This window comes from Lottia gigantea (genome assembly GCF_000327385.1).
Source record: "Lottia gigantea unplaced genomic scaffold LOTGIsca_28, whole genome shotgun sequence".
NCBI classification, from domain to species: Eukaryota; Metazoa; Mollusca; class Gastropoda; family Lottiidae; genus Lottia; species Lottia gigantea.
Genome location: NW_008708898.1, coordinates 1,623,289 through 1,649,706, shown reverse-complemented (window position 1 = coordinate 1,649,706; position 26,418 = coordinate 1,623,289). Strand labels below are relative to the sequence as shown.

The 26,418-nt window shown below is 33.1% G+C and overlaps 1 protein-coding gene across 1 annotated transcript; it reads right to left on the bottom strand.

Annotated features, from left to right (window-relative positions):
* Positions 1-19,332: 19,332 nt before the first annotated feature.
* LOTGIDRAFT_100384 (hypothetical protein) lies at positions 19,333-19,777 on the bottom strand (the record flags this gene model as incomplete). The annotated part of the gene is made up of 2 exons (XM_009056578.1): positions 19,333-19,368; positions 19,631-19,777. Coding segments are annotated over 2 exons (183 nt in total), but the record flags the coding sequence as incomplete, so codon positions are not given.
* Positions 19,778-26,418: the final 6,641 nt, after the last annotated feature.

The following is a 26,418-nucleotide window of genomic DNA, read 5'->3' as shown; positions in this document are numbered from 1 at the left end:
CTGTAATTTGGGAATCCAGTATAATACAGGCAGTTCAAAATCTGCTTTCTTAGAAGGAATTCTGAATGAAGCTAGGATTGACCTGTGGTTGGAGAGGATTTCACCCTTTCTAAGTGCAGTATGCTTGTAAGCAGGATTACAACGAGACGTTCCAATACCGAGTTCTGAAATAAGACAACTGTAATAGTAAGCCTTACATATAAATACAATGGTGTTAGAGGCATTATCTGTTGGGACAATAACATATTTGTCGTGGAGTAGTTTGAGATTTTCAGCCACACTGGTATCGCTGCAAATGGACGTAGAATTAAAAGTACTACTGGCTCAGAGGCTACGTTTTAATTGCTCTTGACAGCTTGTAGCCATTCTGACAAGACATCGACCTTTTCTCCTTCATGTTTAGCCTATTCTTTGGCATATAAAGCCGGCCTATATTTGAATAATTTAGACGTAATTGACTTCGTGTTGGAGTAGGAGATCCTAGGTATAGCAATGTTTTCGGGAGAAAAATCAGTACCGGCGTCAAAAAAAAAAACTATCATTGTTTGAATTTTATTAGATGTGGAGAAACAAATTTAGTGCAGATATAGTGCTTGCCCAGTGAATGCTGCAGGTGTTCTGCTTAGACCGAAACATTTGTCTCTATGCCAGCCTCTGGTAGCTATTTGGACAGATGTCAACTGGTGTAGAGACAGAAATAATAAGCCCTGTTAAATGGGGACATTCCGCATCTTCACAGGTGGGAGGGTTTTAAACCTATTTAGATACCTCTAATCTGCCAAACCCAAGTATAATCAAAAGACCAGTTTAACAAGGTCTTTCTCTTTTGGCTCTACTCCAGCTGACAACTGTCAAAATATCCATCAGAGGATGGAATAGAGGCAGATGTTTCGGACAAGTATTCTGCTAAGCCTTTAACAGAAATGTCATACATTCGTGGTGCTGTGTAACGACGATGACCATGGCTTCTATTTCTGCGAGAACCTTGCAAAAACAAGGCCATGCCATTAGACATGACATTTAAGCCTTCCAGTCCAGGTGTATTCATAGTTATAATGTTTGGAAGTTTAACGAATCGTCATTTTAAGAGACTTTTCATTTTGGGTATCCGTTGATGACGTAATGTGTATACAGTAGACCCAATCACCCTGTCCCACTTCACCTACGCACAGCTGCGACGAAAGATGTCTTGGTGTCAGAGACTATATCAACAAGACGTTCAATTTTCGGATACTCCAAATTTCAGAGAGAAGCTTGTGAACGAAATAAACCAAATGTTAGATTTCTTGTTTGCAATTTATTTGACCCATTATACGATTTTCATTTTCAAGTAGTTCTGAAGACTATTTAGAAATATTCAAAGTAAAAATTAAGCCACCGGAAATGTAACACCTGGCCATTAACTTTAAATAATTTTTTTCAGTATTTTCGTTAATTATAGTTATCACTATCTCTTGGTATGACGCAAATAAAACATATCTTTTATAAGTTTATCACAGCTGTTCTTATTATTCAGTTGTCACTTATTTTAGAGACAAACCTATTTACGGATTTAAATGACACAAACGCCAAATTGAAGTGAAATATATATATCTTAGTAATTCTGGGCGATTCAACTAAAATCATCGAACCTTAGATTTTCTTCTTTTCTTTCTTAGCGAAATTGGCCACCGTAGTTGCGATTGATAGTTTCTTTGTGAAATGTCACAATTTACATTAATGTCAACATCATTCAAGAAGAACATTGGGTAAAACGGTTTCAGAAGATTAAACATTGCTAATTTCGAGATTGACAAATTGACAGCAGTGAGTTGGGCAGTAGGACCACTGCAGTCAACATGCACAACCCGCAGCAACGAAAATAAGCTGCTTGCCCTACTGACATTGCGTACATTCACACTGTTTCATTGTTTTTTTGTAAGTCAAATAGCTAAAAAATATATATCAAATTATCATCAAATTCAAACATGAACAAGTTCTAATCAACATACACATTTATTTCGAATTGCATCAGAATTGGATTAACACTGTCTTCTTTATGATCTTTAACGATCAAACTTGACACTCTTTAAAAAGTCAAGGGCAATTCCTAAAAATACAAAATATCGTCAATAATTTATAGATTTATAAGATCCGTATATACAAACAAACCAATTTGACACGTTTTTATTAAGTCAAAAGCGCTCCTCCGATTGTAACAAAATTCAAAGTTTCATCAAGATCATATAGAAACTGTAGCCCATATCATGCCTACAAACCATTTTGACGCGTTTTACTAAGTCAAAGGCAATAACTGCATGCAAAAAAAGTCATTCGATTAATGCCAAATTCAAACGTAAGCGAGATCTCATTGGTATATACCCCCATACCAAGTTTCATCAAGATTGTATATGTCCCTATCATGCCTACAAACCAATTTGACGTGTATAATAACTTAAAAAAAACAATGCCAAATATAAATTTAATCGAGAGCTCATCAGTATATACATACATACCAAGTTTCATCAAGATCGTATAAAAACTGTAGCGCTTATCATGCCTACAAGTCAATTCAAGGGCAATAACTTTCAAACCGTTTATCTCATTAGCAAATACACGCAAACTAAGTTTCATCAAGATCGGATAAAAACTGTAGCCTCTATCGTGTCTACGAGCCAAATTTGACGCGTTTTACAAAGTCAAGGGCAGTAACTCCAAAACCGTTCATCCGATTATAATATATATATAATATAATAATGCCAAAATAATGGCATTTTCATGCCTAACTGTGGCTAATTTCTTAATGCTATTGGCAGGAATCCACCTACATGCTGCTTTCAGATCTGAGAATATCGTTAAAATTCCAACATAATGGTATTTTCATGCCTTATTGTGTTACTGGGCAGTCAATGACTAAGCCTCTACATGACCAATTTTTGAAAAATGGTCAATTTTTTTCCGATGGTCTCATATGGAATTATGAATGAAATTTTTGATGCCTCTGAGGTCCTGAGATGCCAATCTGACATATATAAGTGTACAATGTGGAGAAATGATTTTTATTCCTATAAATTCTCAAATCTGGCCAGTGACGGATATCCAGTTCCTAACAGACTGATGCAGAATCCATTTTAGGATATTTTAGGAAAGTTTACCAAAAGAAAAGCTAAATTTCTCGCAAAATATTACTAGAGAGTGTTACAATGTATACCCACTACTTGGCCATATTTTTTAGAAAAGTTTTTTCCTCAGACCAAGACCTGTAAATGACAAGCTCATAGACTTTACCCATAATGATCAAGGTTACTCTACCAATTATTGAGTGAAGCTCTATACCAAGAACCTAGCTCGCTATTATATTGGAGATAAGTTTTACCAATAGGGATTCAGTATTTTATCCTTATAAATAGATTTTATCAATCCTATAACATATTTTAATGATACAGGTTATAGGCAATTAGATTTTGAATAATGGGTGATATTTGGTTAACCCTCTAAAAATAAGACCTCATTGCCTCTCATTTCAATTTTGAAACGGCTACAATTTAAACATAACAACCCTCTTTTAGAACTTGATCTGTGTCAATTATTTAAAAAAAAGTAGTAAATTTGCACCTTTATCATTAATATACTAGTTTTGTTAAAAAATAACAGTCTAAACAAATTTGCACCCCTATTCTAAGGTGATCCATACTTTGTTTATATAAACGATGTCCCCATTTTTAATTTTTAATCGTTCCTACAGTGAGTGTGTAGCCTTTAATTCAAATGAATTTGCATAATCTGTGATATTTTTATTTAATATATTTTTAGTTTTATGAATTATATTGTTTGAAGTTTATGAATAACGATAAAAAAAATTCATGACTTTTTAGACGTTTTATTTGAATTACAATTTTTTTATTTTATTTATTTACAATAATTACAATCAATCCAAAAAATTAGTGTATCCATCGGCCACAAAAATTGGCCTGCTACTCTTTCATTGTTTAAAAAAATGACGTTGCAATGCTGAATATTCAATAGAGTCACAACCTAAATAATTTGCATAAAAGATTATTTATTTGAGATAAAACAGAAGACATAATACTCTAATCATTTTACTACAAACATTTTCCAATTTAGAAATAACACTTTACAGTTGAAATATACTTCTGGTATTTATCAAATATGACAGTGGTTTATCATTTAAGATTTTTGGAATATACTAAATAAATTATTTGAATGAACTTTAGTTAAGTTACATGTGAATATAAACATTCGATTTTAGCATTTCAATCATTATGTTGTTTGAATAATTAGTAGTAGGTAATAAGATATTTTACATTTGTCTTTGAATCAGTGTATTAGACAAATCGGTAGAGCATGGATTAATGGCGTAAATTGACCTCCATAAGTAGATACCTGTAGAAATTTTAAAGTTTTGCATCATTATTATTGAACTCTGATTGAACAAGAGCCAATCAGATTTAATAACAAAATAATTGAAATAAAAATCCCATTTCGCACTTTCTGAGGCACCTACCTACAATTCGTTTTATAAAGACGACAGAGAAATCAAATCCAATAGTACAGCGCAACTATTACGCCATTGTACATTACGGTCAAATGTAAAGGAGATAATTGAATTCTAAGTCGTATTCATCAAACACTGAATTCAATAATACGATCATTCCAGTAATTGCCAATATTCTATTCTCCTCTCGTTCGTCTCATTCAAACTATCAGATACAAGCAATTTTCCTCGTGATACAAATGTCACCAACCTAATTGGATAAAAGTATTTTAAATGCATCACCGAGTTCTAATGGCCACCAAAGATTTATTTGCAACTCGCGACTTCCGATTGTATTTTGTGAAGTGATTGTAGGCCAGGCTTCAGAGAGACGGATTTAATAGTTGAAAACTGAAGTCATCGTTGATTTGTTTGCGCTCGATTTATCATTTCGCTCTGTGAACAAAGTAGTTCCATCAAAAACGGAAATTGAGATTAGACTAGCTAACTGTAACTCCGCTACACGGATATTTCCTTTTATTATGAGTTTTCTGATAAAAATAAATCAGTTTATATTGAGTTTATAAATGAGATAAGTTTATTTGTTACTCATGCTATAAACCAATTGACTGAATGTTAATGTAACGACCCTAGAATTTAAGCGAAACAACATGTTATATGTTCTTCACATGTGTTTGATGCATAATTAGGGTACAATATTAAGGGAATACGGCTTCGAAATTATTATTTTTAAATAAGTAGGTTCAAAATTAAAGATTGGATGCTTGGCGTTTATTTTCAATGTTAATTTTCCTGAAACATTAAAATATTTTAACTTGTTAAATTGGTGATAATAAGATTTCTTGTTTCAATGTCAAAGCTGTCACAATCATACCAAAATATCTCAATTTTTTATTCAAGAAGACTTGGTAAGATTGATGAAGTGAATGCAAATGCTTATAAAATTTTTTTATTATGGATACCTTAAAAGTTTCTCAATTTTGAATAAATAAACCAGTCACAATATAAAAGATAATACATAACTAATTTGAGAGGTGTTACCTTGCGTTTCAGTATCGTTACATAAATGCACTAAAGCCATGTTTATACAGCGACATTTACATACGTATGTATCTTTTGCATATGTGTTTTCATATATTCTCGCCGTTTAAAAAAGGCTTTATTCGTTAAATACATTTAATAAAGATTTCTGTCAATACAACATTATTTAAATCTAAGCTTAGATGTGTCAATATTTTCCTAATTAAATATTCAATATCATATTTTAATTAACTCTTTAGTTTATTATTATTCAGGACATCCCACTTAAGACACCATATCAAGTTTGTTATTTCTTCTTAAAGGTAGCCCGCATTCTGCCGAAAACCGATACTTGTAAAACGGTCCCGATCTGAGGTGGTCGGAAGCAAAGTAACAGGCTCGTGTGCGCAATATAAACTACACGTGCGTGTTTAATTGACAGGCAGTGTCCTATGTGCGGGTAAAACACACGAAGCATCCATTATTATGGTATAAATATTGAAACACCGTGAACTGTGATGAAAAGTCAATTACACATTTCTTTTGAAGCCAATAAAAAGACGCAATGATCCGAGAAAACCGTCTCCTCCTTTATAAAATCAAAGGTTAATCTCGCAGAAAAATCTTAAAATAATTTACAAATCGTTTATATTATCAATGCTTCTAGTTTTTTTTTGTCAAATGAGTTTTCATCACGTGCGCTCTTCTACATTTCAGCAAGTCGTGATGCTTGGTGAATTCCGAATAATTCGCCGGCAATAGGAAACTATAACTCGATAATCACTCAAAGAGAAACCAATAAAGTTTGTGCACTGAATATGGAACAAAGACATTGAGTCGCTTTATCGTTTTAAGTGACGGAAATGGATTGTGACTTAAAATAGGAAAGCAAAAGTAGAGGATCCGGTTTAGTGCCGCAGTCAACTATTGTCATTGAGCTAAGCGTGACGTATATGATGGATAGCACATTAATGCTGGGTGGATATTAATGTGAGCTGAAATCTCGTTAATTTCTTCCGTTTCGATCAACTATGAATCCGATCTGGTAGAAACTGTCTGGACTCCACATTTTATATTAAAATTTTTACTTTACATTTATGTGTCTCTTGTCTTCTATTCCATTAACTTTTCGTTTTCCTAGTTTTCATGACCCGATATCAGAGTGACCAAGCTTTTAAATCTAAAACTACTTCGAGAACGATCTTATAAATCGTTTAATTGATATGTCGTCTCTGTTAAGGTACCTTATTTTACCTGTTTGTACACGAAGCGTATTCTACTTTTTTATGATTCATAATGTCGATTTTGTTTAACGTTTTTCGTCCATATTACTTTCGTTTTAGAACTGGTGACCTTGACAGCTGAAACGTAATTCAAGCGGACCGAAAAAGTCAAATATCAATATTAAAAAATACATTTGTATTAGTATTACTATTCTAGTAAGATGCAAAACAAACACCTTTGAACTGAAATGCTGCGATTTGACAGGCGATTATCTTCAAGTTCACCTCCTGAAACGGAAAAGACATTGATAAAAATAACTCAATGGTATCCTAATACATATTAACATGTATATCTAGATATATAGGTATACCTTGGTATTTCTTCCTTCTTCTCTCCCTTACATGCCTATATTTCATCTGGGTTTTGATTTGTCTAAACATTCCATTTCCTTCATATATTGGTATAAAAAAGAGAATTAGATGCGGAAGAAAAAATGCAAATATCCGACATTGGTCTACTCAAAATTTTCATGGTAATGTTATGTTGAATTTTTTTTAGGGGACAATTAGTATTGAACAAGATCCTACCGTTATGGTCATCGTACTACTGTACGATATTTCTATTGTTATTTAAAATTCACGCTAACATGACCTAATTACAAACATTAAATAATGCAAGATCATCGTACTACTGTACGATATTTTTGTTGTTAATTAAAATTCACGCTAACATGACCTAAATACAAATATTAAATAATGCACGTATACCCCTTTGGAGACTGTAGTTGATAAGACCAACGGTAATTCGTACGGCTTACATTTGTTAAAAATGAAAACAGAAAAAGAGATCTGGTTCTGGTGTATTTTTGAGATATTTAACACTTCCAACCTTTAAACGAAACAAGGTTGTTAAAATTTCGCTCATCAATGCAAAAATACACAGACTTCAGACTGAAATGTTTCGTTATAAGTGTTAACCTTTCAGAGAGTTAATTTAGTAAAGCGATTTAGCTTTATTCCTTGCTTTTCAATATCCTACCTATATAACCCATTGTGGAATCGGCAATAAAATCTATTGAAATGCATCAGTTAACACTAGCTAATGGATTGTAGAACATTAGTCAAGCAATAAAAACATTCATTACAGAAGTAAATTAGAAAATAGAATAATGTCGACGAAATATAGATTGTTGATTTAAGAGGTAATGTAATTCACAATTGTGATTAAACTTTCAATATTAATAAATATTTCTATAGCACTCATAACCTTCGTGAAAATGGGAGAAAAATGTGCTAGCTACATTATAGAGTCTCATAAATAAAGGTCTAATTAGGCTGGTTATGTAAAAAATCGGATTGACATTTTACATGTCTTCAATGTGAAGGCGATAAATACTAAACGTCCATTGGGGAAACGAAACAATTGAGTTGACTGAATAGGTTTCAGCTTCATTTATTATTGCCGTTGTTTCGCCAATAAACCAAGGCATTAACTGGGTTTAACACACAGAACATTTATCACATAAACAGTGGATATATGGCCGACAAAATACGTTTTATTGCTTGCAGGGTTTTGTCAAATATCCGATCTCGCTTCATAATGTTTTGTTGGGACTGTCAAAGATCGATCGTCTGACAATAAGCCAGTGTAACAGCTAAAGGATTTACAAGAAAATGAGATTTTTAATTGCAAAACGGCATTTGTTTGGAGAACAGGTCGTATTTGAGGGCCTCGTGTGTTTTGTTCTCGTTTTGTTTCTCTGTTATAATCTGAAAGAGTATTTAAAAACGAAATTACGATCAATGAAATGGCCTGTAGTCTAATTATAGCTGAAAGTGAGTGAAGGGATTGATATGAAGTTCGACAGGTGGAGACCTGGGTACTCGCTTCTATTCAAACCATTTATTATAACAGAAGAGCAGTTGACTTGTTCTTATTGGATCTTTAACATCTTGTGACAAATGCTGTCCCGGGGTTAACTCTTGTGAATCCTTTTTCCCTCGCTCTCCCAAGGGACGTAACCTATTGTTATGTTAAGAGTAATGAATGGATTGAATTTGTAAGTAATTTTGATGTTAAATTGTCGAGAGATTATTAAATAAAAGTTTTACAGACTAAAACAAATATCATTATTTTGATTATTCTCTTTGGTAAAATAATAGAAAACTAGTATGAATCAACACAGAGCCATTTTATTCACACCTTTATTTCTAAACTAGGAAAATCGCCATTAAATTCGAACCCTTCATTAAACCAATATTTGAAGTGATTTTGAGCATTAAGGACAAATTGAAATGAAAGCAAAAGAATGAAACATGCTTTTTACTAAGAATATTTACAATATAAATTCTGCATACATTGTATTTTTTGTAAAAATGTCCAATCCATATTTCTATTGAATAGATATTGAATAGATATTAAATACAAAATGAACTATGAATGCCGCCAGCAAAATAAAGTTACCATTAGACCTCTTACAATTGAAGCGCTTAAATTTATATCCATTCCATGATTTCCAAAACACTTGTTAACCTTTAACAGTGTGAACTGAAGCGTATCTCAAAATTGATCAGCTGGAAGATTTCTGGCAGCTCTGTCATCGTGGCCTTCTTGATGTCTACCACCACCAAAACGGGTCACCTTTACTAACCCATGAGCTTGGAAAAGATGACAAAATTACATGGAGCCAGTTAGGGTGGTTGCTCTTGCATGGCGATGTTCTTCTCGACCAGGAACTTCTTGTGATCTCATAAGCAGGCGCGTTGCCTATTTGAAGCAGCTACTTCACCTCTTCTCGCGCACTGCACACAGTATATCTTGTGGACATGCTGGTTGGCCAAGTGACAAGGCCTCGCAGTAGTGTGGATTCAAAATTTGTATATCCGGCAGTGTTATACTTTCAATTTAACTAACTCAAAATGGTCATGCTCATGATGTATTGAATTTTTAATTAACAATAAGTATTTGTCAGGTTACCACGCGACTTATTGGACGTCCTAAAAGTGACCGTTTTTGTGGGTTTTTTTTTCATTTCATGTGTTCTTCTTCCTAACAGTTAAAAGTCGAAAGGGCTTATTGCTCAATCCCTAATCTCAATTCTGTTTTTACTAACATTAAAGATATATTTTGGTTTTAATATTGACCTTCATACTGAAAAATCTTAAACAATATTGTGACAGTAGATCATGATTTCAGTAAAACTTTTGTTTACCAAAATATTTGGATTTCTGTTCGATGCTTTTTAACCTATTGGAATGTTTTAGTCGTATGTATATATCTTTGTATCTTTATTCCATGATCTTTAACATTTATGCTCTTTTATTTTTAAACTAGATTTTAAATGTTTTGTTAATGGATTTCATAACAAGGTAACTTATTTTCTTTTCATTTATAAATTTCATACCATTATTTAATATAAAAATATTTATAAATATCTCAGATTATGCAAATTTATTTGAAATAAAAGCTATAAATATTAAAACAAAACCTAAAATAAATCATGTTGTTTTCACGCAATGCGATCTTCGGACAACTGACCTATTTCAGCCAACTATATATAGGAGCGATTGAAAATTAAAAAAGGGGACATCATTTTTATAAACAAGTATGGGTCTCCTATCAATATGGTTATGTTCACACTGCTATTTTATATTAGCACTAATATATGAATGGTAAAGGTGAGAGTATACTACTTTTTGTAAATTCTTAACTCAGAATGAAATGAATGGAGTTTACGTCCTACTTTTCTGCACCATGTGGGCTAATGAAGATCGAGTTTTAAAAGAGGGTTCTTATTAGATGGTGATGAGAACATAGTCTCATGAGGTCACAATGAAAAGATTTATGATAAAACAAGGTGCAAGTTAAATGTTAAGATAATTAGATATGTTAACTAAGGATGTCTCTGTAATACTATCTGTGGTAGTATCATTTCTTTAGCTGAAATAGCTGAGTCAATGTTCTTCTGATATATCAATAATCATCTCAAGATAAAACCTGTATTGTGAAACAAAATCTTTTCATGTATCTATAAGAAGATAAGAAGCATTAATATAATATTAATAAAAGTCACTGTAGGAAATTCAAAAGAAAAGAAGTCAGATGTTTTAAGACTAGCGAGGGTTAAGTCTATACCATGGACTAGGATATTACTGAAATTTTTATTTCTTCTGTAAGCTGTAACAAGTCTCTTGCTGTAGACATGAGGATATTGGTGTTGAAGATTCTGGTAGTGGCGTCTGATGATATGAGAGGCATTAGTGGCAGTATGATTGTAGGTGGTAACGAAGGGTATTATCTGGTTGTCGTTGAATATTTAAGCCATTAGGATAAACACTTTGAAGTTGGTTTGTCGCCATTTCATTATGGACAAGCAAAAACTTAAATGAGAGGCAATGAGATTTTCTTTTTTTAAAGGTTTGACTAAATATTGCTGGAAGTTTTATTGTCAATTATTACCATTTTATTCTTTAAATGAAAAAATCTAGAAATTCAAATAAAGAAGAACATTTAAAAATGCAGTTCATGATTTTATTTTACATTTGACATAAAATAAATCCCGTTTGTTACGTCTTTCATTGGTCAAAATACTGTTTTCCTGTAGTCATTATGGACTAAAAAACTGGATGATTTATGAGCAAGATCTTTATCTAAAGTAATTTGCCAAGGAGTCACCATAGGCTACATTGTTACAATTATTGATTTGTATTTTACAATACAACATATTGTTTTTCATTTGCTGAACTTTTCTGCAAAAAAGGATGTTAACATCTGAAACTGATAGGAATTTCAAATGTGTATACATTACTTTACAAATATCGGAAATGAAATCTAAAATAATGTTTCTATTATTTAGAAGAGGTTAGTTAATGATATCGTTAATTTCTAAAAAAAAAAAGATATCGCTAGTAAAATAATACTTTGAATAAAAATTACCTTTACAAAATATCGACAAAATATGGATCAAACTTGAATTGCTATTTGAATAGCTTTGTTTTAGTGATTTGGGTTTGTTTTGAAGTTACAAAAATTCTTCGTTTTCTTTGGATTTAGTTTGGGGTTTTATGTTCAGCTTTGTTTTTTTTTATTTTGAAAGGGATAAAGTTAGTGAGCGAGTTTGTGTTCGATAAGTACCATTCGGCAATTCTCGGCAGTTGTCGTAAACTGAATCTGACTCGGTAATTTTGGTGAATTTCGTTGTGTTTATTGGGTGAGACTCTTTACATCCGGTAGTTACCAGTGATTTGTCAAGTGAAAGTAATATTGCGACTTAAATATAGTCCTTAAATTTATAGACTTTGGGAGATAATTCCGACACTTACTTAGGAATTTAAAGATTGGCTTCCTTATTTTTTTATGTCAAATTAGGTAAACTAATTGATTAATTGGTGTTTCTAATGCATTATCGTGTATTTTTAATCATATTATTATGTTCTTATTGCATATAATTAAGAGTTTCATAAATGTCCATGTATGTACAGCCTGGATAAACAAAAAAGGACTTTTTGACCGGAATTCTGCTGGTAATTCTCTTCTTATTTAGCTGATTTTGAATTCATTGTGGACAGGTGAGACAAACTGGTACTTTTTCAAGTCATTAGAACACCTCTACTTTCTATTCATATAAGAATTAGCATTTTCAGTTGCATAAATGAAAAATAAGAGAATCCATCTTTAATGCTATACTTTGTTTATTGGTTATCCATGGTACATTTTATTATCAGTTTGAATATCTTCAACTCAGACTCCGGACCAACAATGTACTGCGAGACCATAAGTTCAACGCCATTAAATGTCGATGCGACCACGTTGCACTTAACTGAAACCCGCTCGTAAGCCACTGACATGTTACCTGGAAACCAGCGGCATTCCACTCAACATACAGAATGTTTTGGCTTCACCCACGGACCACTGGTATACTGGATAATGGAACTCGTCTTCCATTTTATAACCAAATCTGTTTTGAACAGATAGGCTAAGTTTTTATTCTCTTTAGTTTCATAATACTTTTAAATTATATCCCATCAATTTAACAAGTTTCAATGCAGAAACTTCAGAGAACATCTTTTCCCCCTTTTGTTGAAAGTTTTTCCCACTTTTATTTTTATTTTTTCCTTTCCCCCTCTTTTTTCAAATTCTTTTTTTTTCTTTTCTTTTTTTTTTTAGGTCTTCTAGTTTTCCAACAGTTATTAGATAATCTAACCAAACCAAACTAACGACTACCATTCGACTACCAATCAACCAGAATACCATGATCAGAACCAGTTTGGATCCGACCCGACCAGTTTTAACGAATTATCAACAACCAAACCAACAACACAGAATCATCCAATTTGACCCAATCCAACTACCTAGTTTGCGGTATCAGCATCCGCTGGAGGCGAAGGTTTACTTGTCATCTACCTACCTACCGTAATACGTTGCAGAGCGCTAGCGTAACTTTCACGGAGGCCGTTTTGAAAATGTACAATATTATGGTATACCCATATTCTGGGCCCACTGTATTGTAGTAGCAGACCGAGCTTCAAAGAAATTGATAACACCGTTCTTATCGCCACAAATGATTGGAAACAAATTCAAGTCATTACCATTGGACTAAATACCATATTCGACCAATTAATTCAAACATCTATCATGGTCTTTTCAAAAGTATTTCCAGCTGGAAACACGGATTTTTCAAGCGGATTTCGACATAACAGTGCCACAAATCCAAAGGTTGGAAATTCAAAAAAAAGACATGGCATGGCGTTCAGCTGGTCGGCTGGGACAATAAACCGAGGCCCAGTATGCATGTTAAAGATCTCTCCACAGTTCGCTATGCACTAGCAGCATTTCCATCGGCACAGTGCATGGAGTTGTCCGTCATCATAAGCCCTGGGGCGAAGGAAGGTGAGACGTAAACCTCACTTTCAATTGTGAATTGTTGTACGTTGTACATTCGTCGTTCTCTCGGGTATTTCACATTAAGTTCTCTGGCCTTTGTTTTAAGTTAAATAATGAATACCTCTTGGACAAAGTTTAAATGGAGATCGTCTGAAAAAGAACAATTTCGATACAACCTTACTAGTCCTGATAATAAAAGTAACTTTATAAAGCGTGCAGAAACTCTTGAAGACATCAGATGATGCCGTAGCCGAACTGACTGAGATTTTACAAAATGCAGCAACGTCGATGATAATAAAACCGACAAGGGCCAATCAAACTTTAAAACAACCAGACTGGTGGAACGAGGAATGTAACTTGTTAACATGTGAGAAATATAGGTTTCTGGATGTATACAGAGTAACTAACAGTGATGAGGATTTACACTAGTACAAAAAAGCAAAGTCTAAATTCAAAATTCAATGTGATATAAGTAAAAAACGATTTGAGAAAATCAATTTAACATACACATTTTACAAAACAATTAATAGTGACACGCTTTGGAAAAATATGAGATCATTTCTGAGGCAACGTTCGGTGAAACCTAAAATCACAGCACACGCATGGCCATCATATTTCAAACATTTATTAAATGATAACATTTTCGAAAGTGATAAGGATTTAAGTGATATTGCTCATGAAACTATTGATAACCATGTTCCAGAATTCAATGAGATTCTAGACGCCGAAATAACAGCTGATGAGATAAGTTTGACTGTGAATACTATTCCTACATCAAAAGCTGCAGGTCCAGATGGTGTGGTTAATGAAATGATTAAAAACTCATTGGATGTAATGTTACCTTATATTCTTTTACTTTTTAATTTAATATTATCAACAGGACATTTTCCACAGAAATGGTGCGATGCTATAATTCACCCCATTCATAAGTCAGGCAATGTGCAAGATCCTAAAAACTATCGCGGAATTGCCTTGCTATCAGCGTTAAGTAAAGTTTTCACAAAAATTCTGAATGTTAGATTGACGAAATGGTGTGAAATGAATGATTTATTTTTGGAAGCACAGGGAGGGTATAGAAAGAGGTACAGAACAGTCGATCAGATATTCACATTACAGGCCCTTATTCAGAAATATTAAACAAAAGCTAAAGGCAGATTTTATTGTATTTATGTCGATTTTAGTACCGCATATGATGGAATTCAGCATCACTTAATGCAATATATGCCATTAAAAAATGGAATTCGAGGTAATGTTTTTAAAGTGATTCAATCAATGTATAGCAAATTAAAATCATGTGTGCAAACTAATAAAACTCTCATTACTGATTACTTTAATTGTACAATTGGCACCAGGCAAGGCTGCATGATGAGTCCACTATTATTCACTTTGTTTTTAAATGAGCTTATAGACAGGTTGCATGAACGTCAAGGTATATTTGTAAATCCCGAAATCAATAATATTGTAGCTTTGTTATATGCAGATGACATTGCAGCTGTAGCTGATACAGTCGCCAGATTACAGGCACAAATTAACTGTATACAAACCTTTTGTAAAACTTATGGTATGAAAATTAACCTTAAAAAAACCAAAGTAATTGTTTTTAGACATGGGGGGATAATAAAGAACTATGAACGATGGTATTTAGATGGAAAGCAAATTGATATTGTTAATCATTATAAGTATTTAGGTATATTTTTTACTCCCAAGCTATGCTGGACACTAGCAACGGATACTTTGGTTTCACAGGCTTGTAAAGCCTCAAACATGTTGTTGGGTTTTATTAATAAATGTAATATAAGTGTCAACGATTCCTTATTTTTATTTGATCGTATGATTGTGCCAATTTTGTGTTATGGTTCTCCTATATGGGGCTTTAAACCCAAAGACTCTATTGAGGCACTGCAGCTCAAATTCATTAAGTCTATACTGCATGTAGGTTCCACAACAAGAAATTGTGCTATTTATGGAGAAGTTGGGAGATTCCCATTATATGTAATATATATATGTAACTGTGTTCAATATTGGTTAAAATTACTAAGCTTACCATGTCATAGATACCCTAAAGCGGCGTATAATATGCTTCTGAGTTTGCATGAAGCAGGGAGAGTTAACTGGGCATCTCATATCAGAAACATATTACACGAATACGGTTTTGGATATGTTTGGGACAGGCAGGGTGTTATCAGTGTAACGACATTCATGTCGGAATTTAAACAAAGAATTAAAGATTGTTGTCGTCAAGAATGGTCAATTGACATCCATCTCAACTCAAAACTTGAAAACTATTGTTTATTTAAGAAATCATTAGAATTTGAAAGTTATTTAAATATACATAATTATAAACATAGAGTTGCACTAACTCGATTCAGGTGTTCTAACCATGATTTATCTGTAGAAACTGGAAGATGGCAGAATATCCCTAAACCCGAAAGAGTATGTAAATGTAAATTGTAGTACAAGAAATGTAAATATTATTGAAGATGAAATTCATGTTTTGTTAGAATGTCCTTTATATGATGATTTGAGGAAAGAATTATTGCCTTGTGTAAATACGATGTTAAATTAATTTTTGAAAATGTAATGTCTCATGTAAATAGTAACAGCATTGAGAATTTAGCAACTTTTGTTTACCGTGCATATATTTTACGGAAAAGAACTATGGTAAAACTATAATTTATGATAGATGTTTACCAAATGATTATGATGTATGAATATTTATTATGTTGGATATATTTTTTATACATGCTGTTATATATTTTGTTACTATAATATTGTATATTGTGAATTTGTACTATGGGCTGGTGGCCTTTTCTACTGAATAAATATGTTATGTTATGTTATGTTATTACTTTTGAAATTTTGTGGAAAAATTAGATGAAAAAGCTACAGAATTTCACCAGTCTTAACCAAGTTGTTAAAGTGTGTGCCTTAAAGGGGCCTTAGGTTTTTTTGTAAACCATTTTCGTTATCGAAAACGTAAATGATACCTGAAAATATTTCTAAAGTGTGCTATTTTTATCTATGTGTCTTCTTGATCAAACTGAATTTTTTTTAAAAGGGTTAATTAAAAACTGCGAGTACTAATTGTTAATTAAGCAGTATGACCTAGTTTCGGTGATTGACTTTAAAATGGCTCGTTATATTTAGTTGAAATCTTTCGAAAACGTAAAGATATATTTCTCTAATCATGTGTTTATTTTACTCCGTATAGTAGTTTTCTAACAGCTTGCAAAAATTAACAGCTTGATTTTTTTAGTTATAACTTTCAGATACGTTATGGAATACATTTTGGTTTTATAGCTTTCACAAATTTGAGCAAATTTCGACCTACAAAAACCGGAATGTCTCTTTAACTGGATATTAATGAGTAAAAATCAAAAGCCGAACGATTTTTAAATGCAGAGAGTCATAAAACACATAAATCCAGTTTTAAAAATTGTTCGTCCAAGATGGGTGTTATGAAACAATAGGCCTTACTGTTTTATAAACAGTTGATATGGACTATGCTCGAGCTTAACAAGAGATAACGAGTTAAAGGAGACATTCTTTATGGACATTTAATCGCAATTTAATCGCAATCGTTTGAATTTCATTTCATTCTTCATTGAAATTAAATCTTATTTGAAGCTACGAAAAAACGATTTTCTCTTTTTAAAAAAAACGCCACATGTTTGAAAGCATAATACAGAGGGGTTTTCGTCTTTATCAACCAGTATTATTTTTAAAGAATGAGGAAAACGAGCAATGGATGGCAATTGTCGAAGAAATCCATGTTCCGCAACAGTCGTTAAAAATGGTACTGATACTGTCACTCATATTGAACCGTATAATTAGTTACAGTAGCATACGTCTACTTTGCCGTTCTGTAGAAACACTCTTGACATTTTTTCTACAGAACGACAAAGTAGAAGTATGCTGCTTTCCCAACCAAAAGGTATATAAACTCTTATATAGGAATTCATTGATTGAAAGTCTGACTAGAGCTGAATTCCTAAATTGGCATGTTCACATGTTATTATCGTTTAAGGTAATCCCAACATAGAGATTATGTGTTTGATTTATTGATTTAGAGAGGTTCACGTCGATTGGCGATTCAAAGGCTCTTTCACTTGCATTCCCTCTCCCCACATTTGTCTCCATCTAAGAAAAAACTACTACCCAAAAGCACACACAGCCCGAGGTACCAAACTCGGTAATACCCCAACACCTGATTATACGAGATTGTAGCTAATGGGGGATAACTCTAAAATTAAATCTTTTGTAGGCTGACGGGTAGAATGTGTTGCTGTCTTTACAAAATACATAAAAATAGATTGCATGAAGTGTTTATTTACACATAATGTACAATTATTTAACAAAGCACTACAAGATTTTCACGAAAACATCATTATCACATATATACAAAATGTCAGTGGTGTTATGCACTGGTTGTTTGCTAACAGCAAAAGCACTGAATTATAAATAAATCTAGAAAACATTAAACATTAAGCACGAATATTAGAATATTATATACAACAATCTTAAAGCACTGGAATGAAATTGTTAGTACGTTTAAAAGGACATTCCGCTTTTTGTAAGATTTAATTAAAAATATCCAGCAGTTAAGAAATTAACGCCAAAACTTTACGTAACTTCGTCATGCTTTTTGAGAGATGTTAGAAAACTACTGTACGGGTTTGAGTAAAATAAATACCTAATTGTAGAGAAAAGACTCCTAGGTTTTCTAAAGATTTCAACTAAATATAACGAGCCAGTATAGGGCCAATCACCGAAACTAGGTCGAACTGCTTAATTAACAATTAGTACTCTCGGTTTTTAATTAACCCTTTGAAAACTAATTCAGTTTGATCGATTAGATACATAGATATAATTAGCATAATTAAGAAACATTTTCAGGTATAATTTAGGACGTTTTTGATAATGAAAATGTTTTGCAATAAAGCGGAAGGCCCTTTATCTAAATCAAAAACCATTCATGTAACCTTTGCCTTAGGGTGTAACGACGTCGATCTCCTCTTCACGATTATCTCCCTTTGCCGAACTAGATATAGCTGGTGTAACTGGTGTGGAAGTCGCCATCGAATTGAGTGGTGTTGGTGGGAATGGAAGATAAGTAGGTGAGTCGGTGGTGGATGGACTAGTCTCTGGAGTAAGAGGATAACTGAATCGACCCATTAATAGTTGAGACTGGGTGGGCGAGTAAGGCAATGGGAATTCAAATATTCTGTTCAATGGAGACGATACTGAAAAATAAAAATTTATCTAAATATTTTTTAATCAGATCATCAATGTTTTATAATAACGTATAACAACGGATCATCTTTCGAAATGCTATTCAAAACTAGAAGAATTGGCAACCTACAAATGCTCCCTCGAACCCCTAAAATCTCCCTGGTGATATGCTGTGCTAACGAAATTAATCTAATCTTACCTGGTGACCATAACGAAGAGCTGGACATGTTGGAAACTGGCATCATAGGATACATAGGTGACATCATCATTGGATTATACATGTAAGGGTAGGCATATGGACTTAGCATTGGTTGTTGAAATCCAACATTAGGAGCTGCTGATGTTGTAATTGGTTTTGGTTTCAACGGCGTGATCTTAATTGGTGATGGTGACGAAGATGATGATGAAGATGACAATGATAGTGAAGATGATGAGGCAGTGGAAGATGGTGATGCTTTTGGCGCTTTTTTGGACTTGGTACGCCTATTACGGGAACGACGGTTCTGGAACCATACCTGTAAAATTGGAATCAACATACATTATAAATAGTTAATTATAGTATCTTTTCGTTATGAAATACTTCCTCATTTATGATGAATATATTTCCTTATATTAAAAATTCATTAGTTACTACCAATTTATTGCCACAAACTGTTATTTTGGTTTTGGATCGCTATCGTTATTATCCAGGATCGGCCATAATGTTCGAAACGTTCATTACTTTAATTCGCAGTGTCAAATAAAAACATTCCCTTTGATTAGTTTATTAATCCTTACCTGGATTCTAGCTTCGGTGACACCGCATTCTAAACCTAAAGCTTCTCTCTGTACTATATCTGGATATGGATTCTCGTTGAAAACTGTTTCTAAACGATCTAAAGATTCATCACTGAAATATGTGCGGTTCCGTCTTTGTCGGTTCTTGGGTGGTCCTTTCATTAATGGTGAACCTACAAAATAGACATCGACATGTGAATATTTAGGGTTGTAACATGATGAATGAATGTTAATTGTGGAAATGTTGTGTTTTACATCTCCTCTAATAGACACGACACAATAAAAACTTGCAATTTTCCTGAGCTTTCACAACAAGAGAGAACAAACGGATAAGAATATGTTACTTACCACTTTCATCACAAAATGATCGTGAAAAATCCATTTTTATTGTATTATTAACAGGAATGTTGTGCTGACTAATGTATGTTCAGGAATACCAGAGGTTGAAATGATGTACCTTGACCAGAACTCACTATATTATATAGGTAGTCTAAAAACAACAACTTACCGAACTGTTAGAGAATGAAACCATCAAAGATTTAAATCGGTATCGTGGATTATATCTCGGTTCCTTTTCATCCTTGATTAGTGGATTAACGACAATGATACTCAATATTTTAAGATTATGAGAAACTGTAGATTTTTTGCTACCATTTATGCATTTCATCTTACAATATACATAAATATTTGTTATGAATTATTTCTGTTATATTTTCCCGCTGGACCTAATTCGTCGTTTTGAACGCGATACTTAGTCGATACTTTACAAGATAAATTTACAGTTACTAATAGTTTTCACATCATGCCAATTGATACTTTAATTCATTGTTTCTGAAGGGTGAGGGGGTCAAATCTAAATGACAACCTAATTAATTAACTAAAGGTTATTGTTTGTTTGCTGCCAATGTGTATAACTGATATATCTTTCATTTGCCACATAGGGGAGTTGAAGGGAGAACGGGGCGTCAGTCTACAAATTATATTTTCTTCAACATATTTTTGTGAATGTTGAACAGAAAACCTTTCTGATGTTGATGGCTTCAGAATATTGTTATTGCCGTACAGTATGGGTCGGGTCGCATTATCAGAGCTGTCGATAGATTGATTAAATAAATACAGAGCGATTACTCACGACCTTGATAATTACCGAAACTTAAGATGTGAGGAAAGAAGCCATCTTCAAACAGTAGGCTATACTAGATAGATCATAAATGTCAGTATGTTTATTTTACAGCTATTTTTGATGTTAAATGACTTTGTTAGGGTTAGGTAGGGATGGCCATATGTTTTTGAATGCCCATTTTTGTACGGTACGAAAAGTAACGACCTGTTCTATTATCCTGCGATAAATAGTATTGATGGTTGTTCATAGCCGCCAAATCTAAGACATGATCAAACAATTCTTTAAATAGGATTAACTTTTAATATACATTTTTTAGATAAAAAAGGAAATGCTTAGAATTTCCAATTAAAAATAGAGCTTTAAATTGAAAATTTATATATATTTTCACAAAATTCAGTTTTATTATCACTGATAGATTTGTTTTAATAATAGCTTTATTTAAATCTATACGTTTTGGAAAATTTGCATCAACTCCAAAATCAAAGTATTGATTATGAATTTCTTACCAAGAAATAGAAGCTCATTAAATAATTAACTGTGTTCTGATATACTGTATTTCAGAGTTGTTAATTCCCTTGAAATACACATCGCCCAACCTGTGAACGTCTCCAAGCATAAAGCATAAATGAACTTTTTTGGAATTAATTATTGGAAAAGAAAGTCTTTTCATACCTGTTCGAGTATCGATGCCATTCATTGGCAAATAGAAGTGTTTTGGATCTTCAATTAAAAATGAAGCTTTATTCGTGTTAAGTAAAAAAATCTAAAGTATCAATCGAACAATTTGGGTATCGCTTTATTTAATTATGCTTGTTTTGGTTGATTTGCACAAAATCTAAAATCACCGTTTGATGTTGAATATGATACCAAAGTAAAATTAAAAATTACTATATAATTAACTGTGTTCTGATATACTATATTTCACATCTGTTAACACCCTTGTTCCCTTTTCCCGTTTTTAAAGTAAAGTACACATTTCCCAATATTTTGCTCGATAGTTTTGAGAATCTTCCAAAACCACTAGACTAAGAAAATCAAACTCATCCATTATTTATTTATTAACAGTGTTCTGATAAACTATATTTCACAGTTAACTCCCTTCACCCATACCTGCATTATGCATTATAAATATTTTTGAAAGCAAAAGTTCATTAATTAATTAATTAATTACTTAATTATAGAAGAACGTATTTTCAAACGAGTTCTTGTATCAGTACCATTGTAATTATATTTGATATTTCTTTATTGATACTCTTATCACCGACTATATGAGTTTTTTTTTTATCTGGGGGTTAAGCACTTTAGGCCTACATTGTGAACAATTTGTCGAAGATGCATTCTATTAGTACTGACTGAAAATGTTTTTGCTTAGCTGTGGACCCATACTATATCTACGGGTTTCACCCATTTCTCAAAATAGTTCCTCTTCCAGGTTTATACATTTTTGCAAGCGATGCTTCAAGGCTCCTGGAAGCCGACCAAGAAAAAGGTTAGTTCAGTCACCCTTGGCGACCGGCTAGTTCCTTTTGCATTTTTTTGAAACATGTCTGACTTGGCCAAATTAGCCGAATAAAGGGGACATGGCAACCATAAATATGTGAACAGGAAAATTGTGTTGGACCTCCGCGCCAATTAGCAACTAATGCAGAAAGATGTCCGATTATCAATGGACGATATATATGCTATCCTACCGGGACAGTTGCTCAGATACTATCTCAGTAGGTCAGCATAATATCTTCATTTAATAGTCACATCTCTTTTATCAAGGTAGTCCATCAACAGAATACCCTTTGAAACCATGAAAGACTGGAACCATAATATTTCCAGCAGAAGGAACTGACTTGGTCTCTTGGAGAGTGGATGATTGCTGATGCTTCCATTGTTTAGACTGAATTGTGGCTTCTGGTTTTAAGTTGTGAATCCAGGTATAATCCATGACTGCAAATTATGCCAAAGAAAAAGCGAGACCAGGTTCAAAACGACATAAAGTATCATGGGACATCAAGAATCCCACACGTTTCCCGTTAACTATCAGAGATTTGGCCCCCATCTTGCAGAAAATTTTGTCATGATAAGGTGCTCAATCATCTCATGAGTGATGCCTATAAACATAATATGACGTGGGTTATCGTCAAATTTCTTTCTATCATGTTTGAATTCTGTTGCCTACTTCTTTAAAGTAGAAAAAGAACCAGCATCCGCAAAAGTGGAGTATCTGTGTTGAATTAGTGACGTCATCAAACACTTATTTTGAGAGAAATTGCAGGGACGAAAAACGTTTAATTGTAATGGTGCAAATTGTTGCTAATAGTGTCCCAAATACATATAAAAACAACCCCACAATCCCTTAAGGTCACACTACATGTTTATGACAAGATAAAATTTATTGATAATTGATATTATTATGGTTAGGAGTGGCCAATATTGTTTGTCAACAACTCCATTTGTGAGTAAATATATATCATATTCTTTAATTGAAAAAAAAAAATTAAGAGTTTATTAATTTTAAATTTTAACCTTGCTACACATATTTCAAATCTAAGGAGGCACATATTACTTTGTTTTGACTATATCCTCAAAGAGCCGATGTCCATTTGTTATACAACAAGCCATCTAATTCAATGTTGTTACAAGATAGTCGTACACGATATAAATCGCAGAAGAATTTTAAACCATCAGACTGAATTGAGAATACCTCACCATGGCTGCAGTATAACCTACTTTTGGAAATGAAAATGGTAAATCTAAAAACCTTCTTGTTCTCTATTTTAACTGATTATAATGCAATTTTCACATTGAAATAAGGAGATATGATATTGTTAATGTCCCCCTACATATCCCTAAAGCAAACGATGAATTCTATATTTCTTGGATAATGATTACCTTTTCCCTTATAGTTAGGGACTCCCGGGAGTCAGTAGTTTCCTTATTACTCACTTATTCCTTTTTTAGATGAGTCGCGAGTTATCTACCAATACCGAAGTGACGATAACATCCTTTACTACAACGCTAAGAGATCCAATTATGATAAGGTAGGTAAAAATTGAATTTTTGGGATTGGATTCACAGAGGTCTATTTTCTGTAATTAGCATATGATATAAGTATGAATATAACCATACTATAACAATAAACCATAATAAATAAACAAAACATTCCAAATATGAAAGATCTTACCATTTAAAAAAAAGGTTCTACCAGCTTCTTGATGAAAATCGTAAAATAACGTGATTGATTTCAGGAGGATAATGAAGTACTGAGAAGAATCTCAAGATGTAGCGATTTGTCTTTAACACAATCCCAAATAACATACTACGCCATGGGGCATTCCTCACTTAAAAGATCCCGTGCCGAATACCACCGTGAAGCTAATGCAACATCACTGATTACCACATCCATAAAGTTCGCCACATCTTCATCTGGCTCGGCTACATCTTACCCATCTGTATTCTCTTCACCACCTTCAGAAGCAACATCATCAGCGTCTTCCCCAATGGTCAGCTCATCTACAAGCGGTTCACTATATTTGTCACTGCTGGATTTAGAATCTACTAACTGTAGCTCTATAGAATATGCTCCAGCTAAACCAAAGTTGTCGAGTACAGATCATTGCTTTTTGGATGAAACGCCCGTTTTTTCACCAGGTGAGCATATTTTGTCGTTGCAAGTTTTGAATACACTGCTCTTATATTAGATTATATGCAGCATTTGACATTTTAAGAGCGTTAACATACTATTTGTTTGTTTATCAGCTGTCTCAGTAACTTTTTATTTGCATTTATTTCGGCAGCCCTTTCTTTACGAGTGGAAGATACGAATATAGTTTCTAACAGTACGCCAATCCACAAGAGTGTTAACGATATCAAATTTGATTTTCCAACCGGGTCTCCAATACCGACACCAAGGAGTTTTGTACCAAAGAAGTTTGAATTTCCTTCTGTGTCGAACTCGATAACAGAACTTGTTGTCAGTGGGGCATGTGAATCTGTCAAACTATAGAGTCGTAAACTGGAAATGTAATCTCCATTGGTGCCTCTTATCTTCCCCGTGTTTCCCATGATTTACTTTGAAATGGTACTTTTAAGGGTCTCCTGATAATGACAGTAGTGATAATACTTGTATGTTTTATCAAGAAATATGAGGTAAAAATACCCCAAAACACGCTGACTGACGTTAATGAAGATAATATTATAAAACTGAATTCATAAATTAAATAGAATTGTTTTTGTATTGTATGCCTTTATATTTATATTTCGAGTAAACTCATTGTGAGAATGAAAATTCGAACAAAAGTATTTGTTCATGTTTTGAAAAGATTCACAGCATATCCTTACCAACGACAGGGAGGTGTCGCTAAGATAAATGGATTTAATATTAAGTTATTGCACTTTATGGAATCATATAGTAAATATCTATTCTGCAACCCTATCTATAGATGATTTTTATGGCTCGCCATTCGAGAGAGCGCCAAAGAGAAATCTATCATTCACAACGAACTTTTTATTTTTAAATGAATGCCAAAAAAGAAAAAAAAATATTGCAAAACAATACCAATATCCAATCGGCTTATTTATCACTGCAATAAAAACTACTTCAAATTAAAGCGGACTTGAATCGTTATATACCTTGACCTGATTGAGATAACGTTAACCGCCTATAAATATTATTAAAATCAGGAATCAGCATTACTTCGTATCGTCACTCAATTTGAATATACCCCCTTGTCCCACTGGTATCCTCCATTATATGCTGTCATATACCACCATTTGCTGTCCCCACAATCATCTGATGTCATCCCCTATAATTTACTGTCATGTCCTATCATCCTTCATAATTTACCGCCATCTCCTGTCATCCACCATTTTTCACTCATTTTTCATCATCTTTTGTCATATATTAATGTAAAGTCTTTGAATGACATTTAGCAATTGTGAGTACGATATATAGACACAGCTTTATGGAACAACAATCACTGGTTAAAGTTTTATGCAACGTTTCGACGTGTTTCCCCCCTGTCGTCCTCAGGCACATAATGAGAAGAAGTGATGGGCAAACTATATATACATTAATGCTTATTATTAAGAACACACAAGAGATAAATGGTTTATTGATACATTACATTAAATTTTAACAGGTACAATAAGAGGTACATAATTCTTAAATAACATACAGACTGATCAAGTAAAATAATTGAAATAAAATAAATGAATTAAAAAAGATTAATTGAAGATTAAATAAACAACTATTGCTGGTATTGGAGTCTTTTATTAATAGAAATTACATTGGTTCAAATAACTAATTATGGTTAAAGTTGAAATTTTTTTTAAATTGAATACATTTATGAATATGAATAATTACAACACCTTCATCTCTGTTAAGGTCAGACTGGTATCTTCTGATGTTGATAGCTTCATTAAGTCTCCAGGTTTTATCTATGTGCTTATCGATTGTCAGTATTTTGGTGTTGTCAAAGTTGACTTTATGTCCTGTTTTTCATCCATAGCAAGATGTTCAGCCACAGCAGATGTTCCTTCATTGCCGGGCTTGTCTTGGTGGTCAACAAGGGGGAAACACGTCGAAACGTTGCACAAAACTTTAACCAGTGTTTGTTGTTCCATAAATTTGTGTCTATATATGCATTAATGTAATTGTCATCCCACCATCTAC